The following is a 19,969-nucleotide window of genomic DNA, read 5'->3' as shown; positions in this document are numbered from 1 at the left end:
TTCTATGGAATGGATCAGCTTAGCAGGCCTTCTTGGCCCTCAAACAGGCCATGTGCTACACTCCAATATTGACCTTACAAGACTTCAAAAAACCTTTTGTGATTGAATGTGATGCTTCAGGTACAGGAATTGGTGCAGTATTAATGCAAGGAGGTAGACCATTGGCTTTCACTAATCAACAACTTAGTGGCAAACATTTGGGTCAATCTACCTATGAGAATGAAATGATGGCCATCTTACATGCAGTAGACATTTGGCAACCATACTTATTGGGGTGTCATTTCCAAATCTGCACTGACCATCATAGCCTAAAATATTTCCTAGAGTAGTGTCTATCGTCGCCACAGCAAAATAAATGGCTCACAAAAATGTTGGGATATGATTATGAGATAATTTACAAGAAGGGATGTGACAATGTAGTGTCCAATGCCTTATCGCGCCAATTTGAGGAAGAGGGCACCCTATTATCCCTCTCTCTACCCATACCAAATTGGATTGAAGTAGCCCATCATGAATGGTTCTCCCACCCCTCTGTCCCAACTCATTAACAAATTACAAGCAGATCCTAATTCCTCAGAGGATTACTCTTAGAAGGATGAGGTTCTTCGATATAGGGATCAGGTAGTGTTATTACCGACCTCCACCCTCAAACCTTGCATCTTGGAAGAGTTGCACTCCTCTCTAGTTGTTGGACATTCAAGCTTTCAGAAGACTTATGCACGAGCACTCCACTCTTTCTTTTGGACCAGCATGAAGCTCGACATTCTTACTTTTGTAGGTGAATGTGAAGTATGCCAACGCAACAAAGGGGAAATGATCAAGCTACCAGGGATAGCAAGGGAAGAAGCATATGGTTTTATTGTAATTGAGATCTGCTATGTTGTTGGTTTCCCCCTCGAAGAGGCAAGTGAACATTGTATTATGCTTTTGAAAAATAAAATATCTTTGCAACTTGTCTCAATTCATGTGATATTTTTATGCTTCTAGAAATATTATTTCGTATTTTTGTCATTTTAGTATTCTCGCAGGTCAAGTGCATAACAGAGGGAGGAGAAGGACCACATGAGCTACATGAGCTTGATCCTCAACCAGATCTTGGGTCTTACTACAAATTTTATGAATAGGGACAAATAATACCCACCAAATTTGTAGTCCCAATCCTCCTTGAGCTAGAAAGAGAAAGAGGTTGAACCCATCGATGGATGTAGATTGAAAAATCTAAGGGAGTTGAGGATGTGGGCCTGATGGAAGAGAAAATGAAGAAGATGGGTGGAGATATGGTTGATTTGAGGTTGCGAAAGGAAACCATGAGGGAACAACTACAAATGGAGAACAAGAGATTGAAAGAGCAATTGCAGGAGAAAGAAGGGCAACTTGCCACCATGGCAAGCTTGGCTATGGAGGCCACCCAATGCAGACATCCCTCAAAAACATATGCCATGTTCCTCAAAGAGTAATGGCTTCAGTTTCAAATCAAAACTCTAGCACAATATGGTTCACTACCCTTCCAAAACTACAAACAGTTCATTGAATTTTGTCATAAAGCTAGTGTGGAGGACAGAGCTAAGATGGCAGAATTCTACATGCACAACCTCATATTGACTAATATGAACTTTTGGGATCCAAATTCTAGGATGGGGGATGTACAACTGATGGCATTGGCCTCTTGGCTGACCCATGAAGAGGCAAGGGTTGAAAAGGAAGAAAGGGTCATATCCAAAGAAACTAATGAGCCCCTATGGGTTAGAGCAGAGTTGAGGACCCCTCACCTTGTCATCAGCAACCATAGGATCATCTTTGAGGATCCAAAATTGGTACCACTCTACATAGAGAAGCAAGAGCAAGTCATCCTACACTCTGAAGACATTTTCATACTGTTAGGGGACTGAGGGCTTGCAGGCTTGTCAAAAGAGATATCACTCATTACCACATAACTTGCAGATCAAAGAACACCACTCTCTAGAGAGACTAAGGAATGCCCTGGAGAAGACACCCTTATACAAGAGGATAGTTCAAAGATTGAAGGTCAATTGGATTGGGTTTAATTTCATCCCTCCTTTGTTGCTAGGGATACAAGAAAAGAAACAACTGATTGAAGAGCAACAAGAGTGGGCAGAAATAGAGAAAAACGCAAAGTTCCACCTTCAAGAGGGCACTCCTACAAAGATACCTTGGGATGTTAGGGCAGCCACCAGGGCTATACATGAAATGGAATTAAGTGGTTGAGTTTCTCAAAGGGTGAGAAACACCTTTAGTAGGGGGTGATGATGGGCCTCATTAATAGGTATATAACAAGGCCCATCTGGCCATCCTTCAGCATATATTTACCTCTTTCCTCACATTTGATAACATATTTTTTACTATAATGTGTTTATTAGGAAGACTAAAGGATGTTTATCATATCTTGTGGCCTAACATGATTAATGTGCAGGAAAATGGTGCATTTACTATGCAGAAATATGTTGGAGGCAGTTGGAGAAGATGTAGGAGGCTTGTCCCTTGCATTTACTCACCTACAACTCGACTTGCTCCCTGTATTTACTCACCCATAGTTCGAGGATCTACTAACAGTTGATGCACTCAAATATTGCAAGGATCTCAGGGAGCTAGATCCACTTTTTTAGGGTTTTTTGATGGAAGCAACCCTCTTTCCAAGCAGGTCGCCCCTCAGTCATTTTTGTATAAATAAGGAAGCCCAAGGACTCAATAGGATTCGAACTTTTGGAGAAGATAGAGACTACTAAGAGCTAGGAACTCGTACTTGTCATTTTCATTCCCTTCATCATGTACTTGAGCACTATTTTATATTAATGAGAAGCCTTATGTTATCTTAAATCTAAGTTTGCTTTAGAGGGTTGATTACCCTTGGGTTAGGGCCCAACCCAGAGGCTCTAGTCTCTCTCCTTTGTGTATTTTATTCATGCATTTTCTTTCCTGTATCTAGATAGCAGCATTTTCTTTCCTTTATAACAGAATTGGTGTATGAGAAAAAAAATTGTGCAAGTCTATCAATCACCTCTCTTGTGAGAAGTGTGGTTGGAGATATTGCGTTGGCAAGCCAAAAAGATATAGTTATTCTTTTTCTACACTAGTTGGATCTTTAATTAGTCTTCTCTTTGCATCTTTGTTTTCTAAAAATTTATAATTTATTTAGCAATTTCTTTCAAGCATAGGAAGCATAATATCTTGTGGTTGTAGGTCCTGTGCAGACTACAAGATAGATTTCCTTTTAATGCAATAATCAGATCTTGAATAAAATTCAACTCATCATTTCCTTGTTATTTCAATTTTCTACAATTTGCATTGTTAGCATGCTCTAGATGTTTGGCAATATTGAGTAACTTTTGAGATGTGCAAGTCCTACTGTTGAATTGCAGGATATAGCACTATCATTCCCACTTCTCATCATACCATCAGCTCCTTTCTTTCTCCCTCAAAAACTCCTTCAAAACATTGTTCACCGAAAGTTCATTTATGGTTAGTTGAAGACCATCATGTGCATCTCTCCTTGTGCAAGATGGGCCCCTGAGGGGTACTAAGCTTGGCAAGGGCCTCATCCAACCTTCTTCCACCTTCCCTTACCCTTCCTCACCTTCAAAACACCTTTTTAGCCCTCAGAATGCTCATAGATTCAATCATGTAGCAAATCAAGGCAATCATGTAGCATCATGTAGCAATCTTGTAGCACCGTGTAGAAGCCCTCCAAACTTGACCAGAATTGTCCTTAAAGCTTGATTTTTGCCTCATAGCCCTTCATAATGCCCCTTAAGCCTTGAAACCACAATTATGGAATATTAGAGACCACTTAGGACTTGTATTTTCACCATGGCAGCACTTAGGGTTAGTAAACAAGTTCATGAATTGAATGGAACGACAATGATTTACATAATCACTTAATGAAGCACTTAATGGACTTTATTACTAAGATATAGTCTTTTTTTAATGCAGTGATTGAAGGTTGATTGCATGTTATTTACTTCATGCAAGTTAGAATAGGTTTTCCTTCTCTGTTTTATGTTATCTCAGCTAGGGTTTCTATTTCAAGCATTGTTATTTCTTATACATAGACTATGCCTTTCCTTTGATGCAACATTTACATTCTACAAGTAGATTAATGTTTACATTATGCAAATAGAGTAGCCTTCCCATTTATGCAAGTAGAATAGCATTTACATTTATGCAAGTAGGTTAGCCTTTACATTTCTACAAAGTAGAGTAACATTTCCATTTTTGTAAATAGATTGACATTTCCATTCCTGCAAGTAGATTATAACTTCCTTTTATGCAATCTCTTTTTCTTGCAAATCTAGATTCAGTTGATAGAGTGGTCTTTGTATACCTTGGTTTGGTCCATTGCCTCAGAGTAACTTGAGTAGAGTTTATCCTACTATGCATACAGCACTGCCACCTCTTAAGTTTGTACAAACCCTAGGTTGATAATTAAAGTTGGTAGCCTTGGGAGTTGCAACAGCCTTGTTGCAATACTGGAACTCATCAATCACCATTCTTAAAAATATCACAAGATGCATGAGATACTAAAAGTTTTCCATGATGTCCCTTCTGGGGGTCACTTTGTGGACAAAAGAACTGGGTACAAGGTGCTCCATCAGGGGTATTATTGGCCCACCATCTTCAAGGATGCCAAGCAGTGCATGAAGAGATGCAATAACTGTCAACACATGGGAAGGCCTGTACAATCAGATGATATATCATCACATCCGTAGTTGGTGTTAGAACGCTTTGAAAAATGGGTTGTTGATTCTGTGGGACCAATCAAACATTCTTCTTATTGGAACTCCTACATTATTTCTTGAGAAATATAGGGGCAACTAGATTAGGTGACTTATCTTCTTTGATAATTGCTTGTGATGTTCTTTTACTTAATTTGATGTACTTATAGTCGGCTCTTCTTTACTTGATTATTATAGTGTTCTTTAATCATAAAACAACTGCCAAACAATGAAGAACAATGAGACAAGAGGACACACAATGTAGGTTGCAAGCCAGGGTCAAAACCTCTCCTCGTGAGTAGAAAACCCCCAAGAATTATTATCTTCTTATAGAATGTTCAGATGATGAATTCTAAGACCTTGACCCTTGATAAAAACCCCTCCAAGACCAAGTCAAAACTTCTTTTAATGAGCTTTCCTTCACAAAGTCAATGCCAATCAAATTTGCTTCAATTCTTGAGGTTTTGGCTTCTATTGCAGGTCTGCAACTTTCGACATGCCTGCTATCTCTGCAATTTCGCACATGGGAAGATTTATTGCTAAAATGACTTTCTCTTCCCTTCACTTGATGCGTCTCCTCTTTCTAGATAACTCAGCTTGCAATGTAAGTCTTCTTGATACCAAATCTCTATTTCTTGACATCTCTGCAATTCGGTCTTACTGAAGTCAAAGATGCCCTAATAATTTCGCACATGTGAGGTGAAGTAGCCCTAAAAACAGTTTGGTTCTTCCTCCTTTTATTCTTCTCTCCTTCGTTGATTATCCTTGTGCTTCTTGTGCTTGTTCGAACTTCATGGATGTCTCTCAAAAGAGTTCAAATACCACCTATATATATATATATGCTTTTGTTGAATCCCTAATTAGGTCGACTTGTCCTTGCTTGTAGATTGACATCTCTTCTTGAAGGTTGACTTGTCTTGGAGGGTGTCTTTTGACATTTTGACTTTACAATAAATTTCTTTGACTTGATACATGATGCTCAAACGGGTTTTATACATATTACAATGACTCAATTTACTCCTATACTTTATGACAAAGCCCTAGAAGCACTCAATGGGTGCTTGACCAACAAATAAAATGACCTTGAGCATGAAACCCATGCTACAAAATAATAATAATAAAATTTATTTTTCTCTTTACATCAAATACATATAATCATAATTACATTATGAAGACCAAACCTAGTTACACATTTCAACACTAACTCTTAATTAGGGAGGTATTCATAATCCATACAAGATACTTGGACATTCTCATATCGAATAATTCTCATAAGAAGAGTCAGATTGCTAAGCCATCTCATAACCTATCGTATCAGCTTATATCATTGCATCTCATCATATCAACCAGCATTGTCATATAGCAAGGCCTTGACTAACAGCTCTATCTCTCCACAAGAATAGAGCACAATGTTGGGGAGACAATGATTTATAGATACCTTCACCATTGTCTCTTAAGGAACCCATCCAAATGTTCACAAGGTATGTCCTTCTAGGACCATTCCCATCTTGGATTAACACATCCTCATGGAATTTCCTCTTCGACTCCTGTTACCTATTGGATGCCCTACCTCATCCTCAAAGAGTATCATAATCAATCTCAGATGCTTATGCTCTGGAATAGAATAAAACTCTGTAATAGAGTAACTTGTTGCACTCTTAAGTGAGTCTATATTGAGGGTTGGTCTAGTGCCTGCAACCTCTCTCTTGCCTTCAAGATGAGAGGGACGCTAAATTTCTTCCCCATGCGATACCCAATACCCAAAATTAAAAACCCCAAGGGTTAGTTCAATTGGTTGAGTCCCCATCGTTAAAGCACCTTTGTTATTGACAAGTCACGAGTTCAATTCTCTCGACACTCTCGAGGTTAAGCTCCGTGGTCGAGCAAGCAAGAAGTGATCCCTTCAGGTGGATATTCCTGGTACAAATATTTCGTGGACGTAGTGATGACCGATCTCCAAGGTTCATGAACCACATAAAAATAAAAATAAAATTAAAGAAGAAGAAAAAAATCTAACGGGCATTGCAAACCTTATACTAACACCATGAAAACAAAGAAAATAAAGGCACAAAGTTTTCCACATCCCAAGGAATATGGTAGATTGGAGTAAAGCACCACTCCACAAAAGCTCAATTAATGGCAACAAAAACTACACATTTCCCCTTGTTTGCTTGACAGAAAATGGTCACAATATCCTTAAAGCTCAATCCTTTAAGCAATTTTTGCAAAATAAGGCTAAAAACACGTTCTAAAGTGGACCCGATATCAACGAAGAAATAAATTCTATTGTCTTATAAATAAGGAAATTATTGTGGTAATTCAAAATTTGAAGTTATCATGATAAATATTGGCAATATTATCAGTGAATTGGATTCTAGCGATATTATCATGAGAATGATGATAACATCATGACAAGTGTAACACTGAATGGGGTGGGGACATCCCTTGGGTTTCCTTCTAAGATTTTCCTTGGAAAATAAAATTATATATAAATATATGGACCTTTGTCAAACAAATAACACAATACAATACCTAGTATATGTAAATTACCATATCCTTGAGGTCATCGGTGTAGCATGGGACTCAGCTCTACCTTGCAGACCTATAGGATTTATGCAGTGTAGACTTTTTCGGCCCTGTAGGTCCAAAAAGCTCATACCATGGGGCTCACAAGGATTATACTATGCAGATCTACTATCTTTATAAATGTGGTTGGATAGAATGGTGGTGCCCAGCCTCTTGTATATACACTGGACTAGTCTTTATGTCTAGCAAGCCTGTCCTAGTTATGTAGTATATTTTCTCTGAGCCCTGAAGGGAAAAAAACTCATATAATGTGGGTCCATAGGGCTCATGCTATACAAGCACATTACCTTTATAAGCACGGTGATGGGGTGGACATACAAATGGACAGATTAAATTGTATAGATGAAAATATATCTGAAAGTGCCAATCAGAGAAATTAGAGGACTTGCGAAAGCTGCTGTAGTATGCTTGCATCAGCAGGTCCGTCCTACAAATGTGCTTCTATGTCTACACTTAAAATATTTACCTAATATGTTGCCAAGTACACACTAATTTTGGACAGATTAAATTGTATAGATGAAAATATATCTGAAAATGCCAATTAGAGAAATTAGAGGACTTGCGAAAGCTGCTGTAGTATGCTTGCATCAGCAGTTCAGTCCTACAAATGTGCTTATATGTCTACACTTCAAATATTTACCCAATATGTTGCCATGTACACACTAATTTTCAAAGATGCGGAATTAAAGAAAGAGGCTGGCTTGAGATCCTATAAGTTGGATAACAACAATGACAAACAAACATCTATAAAGAATGTAAAGTAAAAAATCTATTGAAAATTGGATAATTAAGGTGTATGTAAAGATATTTACATATTTAGCAACTTTAAAACCAAATAATAATAATCTATCTTTAAGGTCACGGCCAAGTCAAACACCAAATTGATGTATGAGACCACTCTGTTGTAATAAACCAAGAAATTGAACTTCATTTATTTCAGATAATCTTCTATGAAAGCCTGAAACATGTTTGTTAACAACAGCAAGTCCACCTGGAATGAGAAACATCTTTGCAGGCTCTTTACCAGTAAAAAGAATATAAATAAGGCTAAACAGAGAAGTGCAAAGCATATATGCATTCTTGAGAAAGCATAAATCCATTCAAATTAACACCAGTCAAAAAGAAGCAAATTAAAAGGTTATCAGATTTGACGATGGCAAGGAACATTGAACAGATAGTCAGACAGAAAACTGAAATGCTAAAGCAGCCAACAGGAAGGTCAAATAGTGTGATGCTTATTTTCATTATAATCATGAATTGTCAAAGAGAATGAGCATTGTTGACCACTACATTTAAAATCCATCAACGGGACTGGAGTCTCCTGCATCTTTTTGTATGAAAGGATACAAAAATATAAGTGATTTCATGGTAAATATAGTCATTCAAGAAGTCTCAGATCCTCCTTTAGTTGAATCATAAATGCGAAAGGCAGCCACTAACATAGTAAAATTACCAACGAGAGTCAATGCAGCTTGTATCGCCACCAGAATCTGCACTACAAATGCACATATATAAGGATGAATGTAATAAAAGAGATCAGATATGAAAGAATTAGATATTCACAGTTCAAATCAGTGATGTTGGTTTGACTGCCTCAGTATAGTGAAAGCCCAGGTATTTAACAGTCGTCACTCTCTGTCTAATTTCGATGGAATTCTTCAGTAAAATAATGTTTATAATGGATGGGAAGATAATGACTTCCTACGTTGTCCACCATATAATAGAGCAGTCTCTGTTATCAAATCTAGCATGTTTCATTATAGACACCAAATTTCCTTAGATGACTATGCTTTGTAAAATTTTAAAATTTCTTGTTCATAATTAGAAATTTGGAAGTATATCAGCCATGCATCTAAACATCCAGTATATTTGCCAATCTTCCTCATTTTCCCATAATCAGAGAGTATGTTGTATAAGCAATGTTTGGAGCTCTTTGTCTACAAATATTTGATTAACTGTTTGATATCTTTGTTCACAATAATGCATCCACAAATATGTGAACTTCTACTTTCAACTCATTAACAACAGCGGGTGGACATTACCTCTTTCTTTAACTGAAATGTGTAAGTCAATCATGGGAAAAATCTCATACAAATAAATTATGTACAATGGAGAACCTCAGGTGCATTGCCCAGTCATCATAACGTTGGAGCTACTCCAAGCAACACATCCCATTAATTACCTATATTTTCATTAATTGATAATTTGTACGAGGTTAGGCTTCTCTCCCTCTAGTGATGTTCTTAGTTGATTATGCTTATGCTCCCAGGGTCCCTAATGTACAGTGTATTATGCTAATGCTAATGGGGATCCGAATTTAAGGAAAAAAGTGGACTGTATTTACATCCTTAGTAGAACTACGTTTAACAGTCCTTTGGGCCTTTTTTCCCAATTATTAAAAAGGGAGTAAAAACTTGTCAGCAACAGTACGGGATGTGATGGCTGCAGTGCTCAAGAGTCATTAAAAATTGTCAGCAACCATAGGCTATGTGATGGCTGCAGTCCATAAGAGCCAAAACACAGAAATTACCTGAACTTACCTGAGATGTTCCCTAAATGTCCCCTGATCTTGAGGGCATCACCACTTAGTCTTGAGAGCATTGCCCAATATCCCTAAGTACCTGGGTCCTGGAATGATGGAGGATGCAAGGGACAACAGTCCCCCATCCCTGGGAAGGCATCCCAATGTAGTAGTTTTTTAAGGCTTCGAACCCTTCTAACTTGATCCCCTGTTCCTCCTTTTACTTTTCTATGTGTTTCTTCCTTTTCCATCCAACTACTTTCCCCTACACAAATTTTATCTTTTAGAATACAAACTTTAATTTCCAATTTCATTTTCTAAATTTGAAGCCCTGTGTCTCTTGTTTCCTCCCACTTTCTCCTTCCCCCTTTTTTTCCAGCATATCCCATTTTCCATCCATGTAGTTCTTAAGAGAGCACATAGCAATCTCCTACTATCGAGGATTGTTCTATTGGCTACCCTCAGCCTTGGCCATTCTCTAGATGACACTCTTAGACTATGCCTCGTGATTTCTACAGATTGAATGTCCGACCAATGCATCTTGTGTCACTCTCTGTGACTACACAACGTTGTATCCCATTTGTGTTGTAGTCTTTGGTTGTTTTGGCATGTTCTTCCATGCTTTGGGTGAACAGTTTTCTACTTTATTTTATTTTAGTTTATTAGATTAGGATTCATTGGAGAAGCAATGTGAGCTCCTTATAAAGCCTAAAAAAATGAACAAACATGTAAAGAATGTCGACATAGCACAAGTATAAAGTATTACAGATGGGGAGAAGTTCATACACCTGTATAGAAAGCCTCAAGTGTGGAAAAATTAAAAGACAACCAAAATCGAAAGCAATTGAGGAGCTGAGAAAAATATTTCAGGGTGTAAGAATCAAATATCAACTTTAAATCTTTAAAGGGAGGAAACTAGAATATAATTCAATACTATATGTTTATTTGAAGGTTGTACAGCTTTTTCGAATCAATATGGTGAAATAAAAAGAAATGGCATAGATTGGTGTTTTCTTCAAAATAGTTTTGTCCCGTAACTATGACGTGAACTACTCAGGTGGCTATTGAAAGTAGAACAGCAAAGAACTTGAGAACTATGATGTGCCATCTAAATAAGATCGTGTATCCTTTTTGTCCTGAAAATATGAGTTCCTTTTATCCTCTCTTTATCATCATAGAAAGTAATGAAAGAGCTATGGTTCAAATTTTACATTACCCATGTCTAATTCAAATTGAAATCCTTGTAAACTAAACAATCAACAAAAGTCAATTACCAAGAAACCATTCAAAATTTATTGCCATTACTAGCCTATGAACATCATTGTCTTTCAGTCTCATGGAATTTCATGTTTTCCCACCTTAAATTTTTAAATTATCATCCTCCAGAGCCCACCATGCAATATATTCTCAATATTCCAAATAATATGCACCAGCATAGATCTATCTTAACATTGTGTCTATTAATTATTGAGAGGGACTAAAAAAAGGAGATACCAATCTCGTGGTGATATATCTGTGTGTGTGTGTGGATGGAGAGAGCGAGAGAGAGTAATGCTTGGTATATCCCTTCTAGTGAAAAAATTGCTTTAGAGATTCATCTTCTTCCCATGGTTGATATGATTTGAGTACTAGAGTGTTATATGTTGAAATGTGTAGCTTGGGAGGTACTCCCACAACCCTTGGGGTACTGGGTTTGTGTGGAGTTGACCCACGAAAATGGAGCTTCGTGGGCAATGTACCCAAGTGGTGGGCTTTGTACCCAAAGTTGTGGGCGCAAGGCCAAGGTGAAAAATAGTTGTTTAATCATTGTTTGCATGAGGAGCACCCTTGAAGGGCTGAGGGGTACCTAGGGATTCAATGATGTGGCAAAAATCAAATGGAAATCATTTTATCTCTAATGTTAGTTGGGTTTTTATGCGTAGGTTCATGTCAGCTTGGCCTACAAGACATGACCCTTCGTGGAGAATGACACCACATAAGATTACTATAAGTAGAGGTGAAATGGAGTTCATTTGGTATCATCCAAGTGCAACATAGCTCAAGGAGTCATCAAGCCAAGTGATCGAGTTCCTCAAGAAGTGAAGCCGGAGTTGAAGGAAGGATCTATGTTTGTCTTCTCTTGTGATCTAGTCGAGCTTGTGGACGTTTGGTCTAGCATCATGCTTCTTTGTTGAAGGCAGCCAAGTTTCTGTTGAGAAGAGACCTGAAACAAGGTCGAGTTATCTCTGTTCTGCGAGATCAAAGGAGGGCCAAGGGTCTGTCGCTGTAGGAGGAGGGCTGAGGGCCTATTCTGCTAGGAAAGGAGGCCAAAAAGCCTGTTTGGTTGCGGCAGAGAGGCCCGAGTAGCGTCAGGTCACAGCGCAGGGAAAAGGGGCTTGTTTGGCCAAGGATGAGGGCTACTGCAGGCTGAGTTAGGGCAACCACATGCCTGTGATATGATCAAAGTCTGAGGGAAGACCGAAGGTGTGATAAGTCTGTGGGAGAGTTGCGATAAGAGGCTAATGTTAATGGAGTTTTGTTGCTAGTGGAGCAGCTGTCAACAGAAGTGTTGAACAGCAGTACTTTGGTGCCCAAGTACTGTGACATTAGAGGACTAATATCACTATTAAGAGGCTACCATATGAGCCCTAGATCAGTCATCTTGGAGGACTGTGTGAGGGCTGGTGTGTGTACCCCAGTTCATAGATTTGGTATGGCAAATCAGTGATAAGAGGGTTGTGTGTGAAGACCCTAATAGCAGGCATTCTGGGAGCAGCTAGAAGGTTGCCAGAGGGCAGATTGTGAAGATGTATGTTCAGTCTTCTTGGAGCAACAGGAGGATTGATAGAGACATATTTGATGAGCTGAAGATACAAGAAAATCTGAAGTTGCAGACCTTCTTGTGAGTAGCAGTAGAGGTGGCAAAGGACCTGCCAGGTGTTCAAGGTATTTGGACTGAAAGGGCTAAGTAAAGCACTCCTTCAACAAGTAAGTCAAGTGTGTCTTGTTCAAGGGGAGTTTGATTGTCATACATTGTTGACATCAAGCCCTAGTCTTTTCCTTGTATCAGAGCTGATTGTAAGGGCCATGATCCCCGTACAGAAGCCCTATGTTTGTTGTAAGTAGTAATACAAGCAAGTTTTGGGTTGTGAAAAATCTATTTTGTACTACATTGATTCATTGTACATTTTCTCTGTGTAAAGTACTTGTGTTGTGGCATTTTACTATGTTTATGATTGTGTTTTAGACATAGACCTGATTCTAAAGTGCCAAGGAAAAATCAACATTATATATATATATATATATATATATATATATATATATATATATATGTTGAGACAATAATTCAAGTGTGTTTACAACAATGGAGGTATCTGAAAGACCTGGTGCTACACGAGAGATTCCGCTCGAAGCCAATCCTAAAGTGATGAGTCAGTTTGCGTGGGGCCTTGGTATACCTAAAGAAGAAGCTTTCTCTGATGTTTATGGTTACGATGACGAGTTATTGGATATGATGCCGAAACCTGTGTTAACTATAATCTTCCTTTATCCACTTAATGATGCAGCACACTGCCGAGAGACGGGTTGTTGCAACAACAAACTGGATCTCCTTCTTCATGCGATGGATGATCTCTGGAGATCTGACACAATTACTATAGATCGGGAGCATGGGGATCACAGACAAGTCTTTTGTCTTGCAAATCTGTTTTTGGAACAGCAGTTCTCAAGTGATATTTTAATTGGAGCCCTCAACCTACTTCCTGCAAGGATATCACCCTTCTTATACATAGATCGGGACATGCATGGGCTTGCTGAAGCTCCAATAATTGCATATCTGCCTTATATATGCCCAGATCTGACAGAGAGGTGTTCAAATAATAATCTTAAAGTAGAACTGGAAGCAGAGGACTCCTTTCAAATTTGTGCAAAGATTCCTGATGGCAGAACTCTTCTTATCAGGGTTCGAAAGGATTTCTTGGTATTGGATCTGAAACGAGAAATCTATAAAAGAACAGATATCCCATTGGAGATGCAAAGTCTGATCTGTGTAGGAAGATCTCTTTAAAATGCAATGTTGCTCCCATGCCAAGGCGTAGAACGAAATTCTACAATCTTTGTCAATCTGAGGTTGAGGGGGGGACTGCCTGGGTCTAGTTCCAAAGGATCAGAGTTGAATAAGGGACCAGTAAATGAAGGTATGTCATTCAAACACGTCCTCCAAGGGAAATCCATTGCATCGGCGAAAACAGATCAGCCTCTCAATATGCTCAGACCCTATATTGTGGAGTAGTTGAATCAAGTCCCAGCATTGGTTGTAGATATCTCAGAAACAAATGATCTATGAACAACATTTGAATCTCAAGCAGTCATATGCAGATTCAACGGTTTCTGGCCAAAACCAATGGATCTATTTCAGTGGATTTTCACAATTTCGACAATTAAATGTGAGATTCACCTATGTTCCAAGGGTTTCTTCATAATAAAGTTTGAATCATCGGAGACATGAGAGTATATATTATGAGAGGTTCCCTGCTTTTGGGGTAATGCAGGACTTTTTGTCACCCCATGGTTCCCAGATTTTGATGCCAATACAATGGTGGTATCAAGAATGTCGGTTTGGGTTAGACTGCACAACCTACCACTTCATTTCTGGCAACATAAAGTGCTAGAAGGAATAGGGAATCTCATAGGGCGATACATAAAGACAAATAAACAAAGAGTCGAAGAACGAATCTACACTTTCGCTAAAATTTGTGTGGAGATGGATCTCAATGAAGGCTTGTCGGACCGCATCCTCTTCACACATAACAAACAATGTTGGACTCAGTTTTTAGACTTTGAAAATACGGCTTTCAAGTGTCGTATATGTCGACAAACAGGACATCTACAAAATACATGTCCTATGGCCAAGAAAGAGCCAAGAAGGAAAAAGAAACCAAGGAAGAAACTAGAAATTTCCAGAATAGCAGTCCGAAGACGAAGAGGATGAGGAGGAAATTGGTCCCCCACCAATGACGTAACCCAAAATCCATAAGAAAATGGGAAAGATGGGGGCTCAAATCATGAAGCAACAGATACCCCATCTCCAACAATGCAGCCAGAAAAGATCCCTGAAGAAAAAGAGACATGAGGATTCAAACGACACCACGTTTCTGAAAGTTCAAATTTCGATAAGGAATATACAAGGATAACTAAAGAGAAACAGCTAACACTCGTAATGACCACTCCAAATCATGGAGGATGGCAGAAGGTAGAAAAGAAGAAAGGGAGAAAAGGGTAACCGGCTTCCTTCCTTTTTGGAGTAGTTTTTTATGTATTGTCTCTTCAACACCAGTTTCAACTGGTTTGGCTGAATGCTCAGTGAGCATCTACAACATGTAATTTTGTTTTCATTAATAAAATTATGATTTTTCCTTGGAAAAAACATATGTTGAGACAGACAAATGGGACAAACATTACATTGGACGAACATTACAACCTCTTTCTAGTGCCCCACTCTAGTTGACTAACTTTGATATGACATTAACATTGATTTAGCCTTAAGGCTCACACATTATTCTTTGAGGACCTCAGGTTGAGGATTTGGACACTTGACTCTACTATTAGTGAATGTTATGGTAATGTTTGTTTCCTATTTGATGTTATCATGATGATCGTTGTGATGGATGTGTTATTTCCTAGTTGGTGTTATGATGATGATGGATATGTATGTTTTCTACTGATGTTATGATGATGATAGCTTTGATGGATATGTATGTTTTCTATTGATGTTATGATGATGATAGCTTTGATGGATATGTATGTTTTCTACTGATGTTATGATGATGATAGTTGTGATGGATGTGTTCATTATGTTGGCTACTTACATTAGTTTTGGTTCACAACAGATAACGATGTGGATGACTATGTCATGTTGATGATTTAACATATGTTATTATGTCAATGACTAACACTGTGAAACATTGTTACTGATGATTATCGAGTATGACAGGAAACCACCAGATGCACTCGCATGTGATGAGTTTGCAACATCTGGTTTGATGGAATTGAATATTTTGTCTTTGAAATTTTAAAGTTCAGTTTGAATCTTGCTATAAATTCTAATGACATGTTAGTGGTTGCAGGCACAGGTTAGTTGCTTGGCCGAATGACTCACACATGGGTGATGGGGCTGTACAAATAGATGGAGCTGCATTGGAGGAGTGAGATAGTGTCCTTGATTTCACCCGCTAACACTCCCGCCATGACTTGAGTTGGAAGGGTTGGGACACCTTCGCCTTGAAGATCACGATGTCGTGGGGGCAAGTCCCAAATTGGGTCGCTCACAAGGATTTACTAGGGGGCGCGCATCAAGGCGGATTCCTTGATCCCCAACACCATTAGTCTCACTATAGCGGGCAACACGAGGGATGATAGTGGTCTTTGTTGTTGCACCTAGATTTTCCCCTCGTAGTCACTAGATGCTTGAAAAGCAAGCGGTGTGGCACCCTTGGAACTTCAAGGGAAGTTCTTAAAGGGCACGACCAACTTGGCACCCTTTGGAACTTCCAAATGAAGTTCTTGAAGGGCACGACTGACTTGGCACCCTTAGCATCAAAAAGAAACTACTAAATATAATCAAGATATGAAAATCCTACTAATTCATGTCAGGTGGTAAATGAAGTTAGAACCAAGGCAGTTAAATCAAGAATAACACTTAGGGTAAAGGGAGAATAGGATAAAATAAAAATATTGTACCTTGAGAACTCTACCGTTTCCATGTTGGAAAATATTAGGTAGATAATGTACATAAATATTTTAATAGGTAAAGGGGGGAAGAGGGACATAGAGTTAATTATAAAGATTAATCCTAAAATAGTTAAACTTCATTAAGAAAAGAGGGTGGTGAATTAAAATAAAGATTAATAAATTAAATTAGAGAAATTTAGAGAACCTCCATGTGGCAAGAGCCAACATAAGAATATCCATCTAAGAGGCAAATTGAGTTAAATTAGGAGGTAGTTAGGGGACCAAATCTGAGACTTATCAGTTGACTTCAGTAATGAACACAAATTAAGGAGTAGAAAAGGGGGATCAAGAGACAACTAGGAGAAGAAATAGGGAGTCTTGTTGGGGTGAGGAAAAATATTATTTTTGAATTAAAATTTAAGTAAATAATTTTGGAGAGCCTTAGTGAGAGGGTGACACATGGGTGGGTGAATAATCAAACTTTTGGATTAATAAAAATAATTAATTATGCATGAAGTGCCAAGTGTCACCTATGAAGCCCCTTATAAAAGAAGGGGCAAGCCATGGGAGAAGGGACTTTTGCTTACTCTATTGTAGGATGGATGAGATTGTCATTGTGAGTGACTACAAGCTATAGTGAGTGTGGTGAGGTGGAGGTCTTTCGAGAAGGGACTCTTGATGCCAAGGAGTGTTCACCTTTATCAGCTAGCACACTTCCTCTATTGTATAGCCCCATTGTAGCTTGGGGGTCCTCGGTGAAGAAGAGTACCTGAGGAGTAGGCTGGGAGGTCAACCGGTAGGTCACTAACATTCGGTCGGAGCACATCAACATTCACAGTTGGAATTGGACGATAGCAAGGGAGAGCAAGTAGCGGCAAGGCCAAGATTGAATCTCCTTTCCGGGTGAACGATACCTGTTGTATTCATGATGTTCTATTACATGATTTTGTTGTATCTAGATTCTATGGTTAATAGAATTTAAAAACAAATGATATGTGGAATGCTTTGTAATTGATGGACATTAATGTAAATGCTTTAATAATCTTTGAGTTTCCAATGTCGGTGGGTGTTAAGAAGAAAAAAAATATTGTCGTAGGGAGGGTCTCTACACTATTCAATAATGGGTTGTAGAATGCACCTTGCCTCTCACAGTGGAACAATGAACATAGACTAACCTCGAGTGATTCAGCATTATAGAAGAAATGCCATGTACATGCACACAATGCTCCTCCAAGGAGAGGTACCTGAATGACAACATTACAACATGTGTAAGGGGCAAGCATACAAAATCCTATTGACATATTCATAAGCCAAAAGAAACATAAAGAGTTCAACTTGGTAACTGAATAGTATGCTTGTATCTACTCAACTGAAATTGATACCTTCTTTCCAGGTATATAACCTGCATACAATGTAACTAAGTTAAAATGTGGGATCAAATCAACATTGTCTCAAGCGAAAGCTTAGTCAATTGGCCACGGTAAACACAAATACGTATGAAATAAAGTCCACAAACCAAATTTCACTCATGAGTCATGCTTTCAAACTTTCCAAATTTTATTATTGGGCGAGAACAGTTTCAGGGCTTTGTTCACTCTATTCACCGAGGCTTTAGAAATGTTCCCCAAAAGTCCAACTGTCCTGTAACTTGTTTTCAGAATCTCAAAGCTGTCCCATGAACATTTTCACAGCTGTTCCATGAATATTTTCAACTTTCCATGCAGTTGATGCCTATGTCCCAAACCTAAATTGAGATTTCCAAAGGAATTTTGGAAAGCCCCTTGTATTTTAAACACTTCGGTACATAGAATGGGAGTCTGTGGGGTTTCTCATCATTCACTCTAAAGTTCAAGTGTTATATGTTGTTACTTGACATTTCGCTAACCACTACCAGATTTTTCCACTTGAAACTTTCGCCATTCCTTCAGACTTAGCAATTGTTTTGCAAATTCTAAAGGCTTCCCTGTGGATAGCCTCAGCTCATCATACCGTAAGATTCCTGCGCGTGTAAGACTAGTCACGGGACTCCTAGTATCTGAACCAGTTTTGAAACAAAACTATCATAATTAACCTGAACCCTCGTGTACTATGTGCATACTCGACTACACTTTCGCCATGTAATATCTCTCCCTATTAAACTGGATTTCTTTCGCTCATGAAATACATACAATTATGAATATCTGTCTGCATTACTGAATTTTCCCTGTCAAACATTTCGAATTATGAACAACCTATCAGAGAGAAAAGAAAATAAAAATGCCCTATAAAATCCAATGTAACGTCAACTTAACCATACATACATTAGAAATTAAAATAGGGAATTGCATCTGAGTAGCAACCTATAAAAAGATAGAAGAACGTACCATACCCCAGGAGAGTCCTTTCCAGGCTTGGCATCTTGGCTTATCTCCATACTGCCAAACCAATGACATGGCCACAATCCTGCACCACATTATCCCAATACCCACAAGGCCACACTGTCTCTTACAACTACATTCATACAAATTTCTGCTAAAATTTGAAGTATATGACTTAATGGAGCTGATAATGAATTGTACCATTCCACAACACTGGAAACGTGTATGACCCATGTGGGCAAAGACAAAGCATTCTTGGGTTCCTGTGCAATCAAAGCTTTTGCAGCTTCCCATTGAGATTCCAGCCCAACCGCAAAAGCATCTCCTGCAAAAGCTAATGAAAAAAATGTGGCAGTCCCTAACCCAAGGCCAAGTATCCTGTGGGTTTCTACGCAAGTTAATGCGCACCAGATCTTGGAGTCGCTAGACTTGTTAATTGCATTGACAGTGGGATGATTTTCCTGTTCCTTGCATACAATTTGTAAATAGTTGGAGCCTTGAGTGTGGTTTTTGATGCAGAATTTATTATGGATTCGATATGAAGAGAGATTCGTATAGAAGGCCAAGGGACATGCAAGACTTGATGCCATTGAGCATATCTACACCATCAATGAAATGTGCCACTGCTGGTTTTCCAATTGAATCAATTCAAATTAAAATGGATTATATCTAAACGGAGCTCAACCCGAAGGTGATGATAGCAGGATGACAGTCCCTTCTAGTATTATGATAATCAAGTGTGCAATCTTCACCACAAGAGGCTCAGTCTAAAAGCAAAATGTGAAATTTGTACTTTGCCACGACTAATCTCAAATTTAGTTATAAATATAATACTATATATGTATCATAACTTTATATTTTAAAAGTAATTAAAAATAAACAAATTTTATTTAAAAGGGTTATTATATATATATATATATATATATATTGTAATTAATCAATATAAATATATTTTAATTTTAGATTTATCAAGTGTACATATACATATATATATATACTTGTAATTATCAATATAAATATATTTTAATTTTGGATTTATCAAGTGTTTTTGGATTTATCAAGTGTTT

The 19,969-nt window shown here is 38.2% G+C and overlaps 1 protein-coding gene across 12 annotated transcripts; it reads right to left on the bottom strand.

Moving 5' to 3' along the window:
- Positions 1 to 8,529: 8,529 nt before the first annotated feature.
- Positions 8,530 to 19,678, bottom strand: LOC149220265 (YCF49-like protein). 12 transcript variants are annotated; one of them, XM_089384722.1, is made up of 5 exons: positions 19,104 to 19,676; positions 18,909 to 18,987; positions 17,916 to 17,947; positions 17,684 to 17,789; positions 8,530 to 8,806 (listed from the first exon to the last, which is right to left on the bottom strand). In XM_089384722.1, exons 1-5 carry the CDS (start codon positions 19,490 to 19,492, stop codon positions 8,699 to 8,701), a joined length of 714 nt encoding a protein of 237 aa, XP_089240848.1. In that variant the 5' UTR covers positions 19,493 to 19,676; the 3' UTR covers positions 8,530 to 8,698. The 12 variants fall into 12 exon arrangements, with proteins under 12 accessions (XP_089240848.1, XP_089240852.1, XP_089240854.1 ...); XM_089384726.1 differs by having other exon boundaries at positions 18,914 to 18,987; XM_089384728.1 differs by having other exon boundaries at positions 8,530 to 8,811; positions 17,721 to 17,789; positions 19,104 to 19,675.
- Positions 19,679 to 19,969: the final 291 nt, after the last annotated feature.

Source organism: Pinus tabuliformis, chromosome Q (assembly GCF_031772625.1).
Source record: "Pinus tabuliformis cultivar Carrire ecotype Pingquan chromosome Q, CPIR1, whole genome shotgun sequence".
Classification (NCBI taxonomy): Eukaryota; Viridiplantae; Streptophyta; class Pinopsida; order Pinales; family Pinaceae; genus Pinus; species Pinus tabuliformis.
Note: the sequence above shows the minus strand (reverse complement) of the source record. Positions and strands in the feature narration are given on the sequence as shown.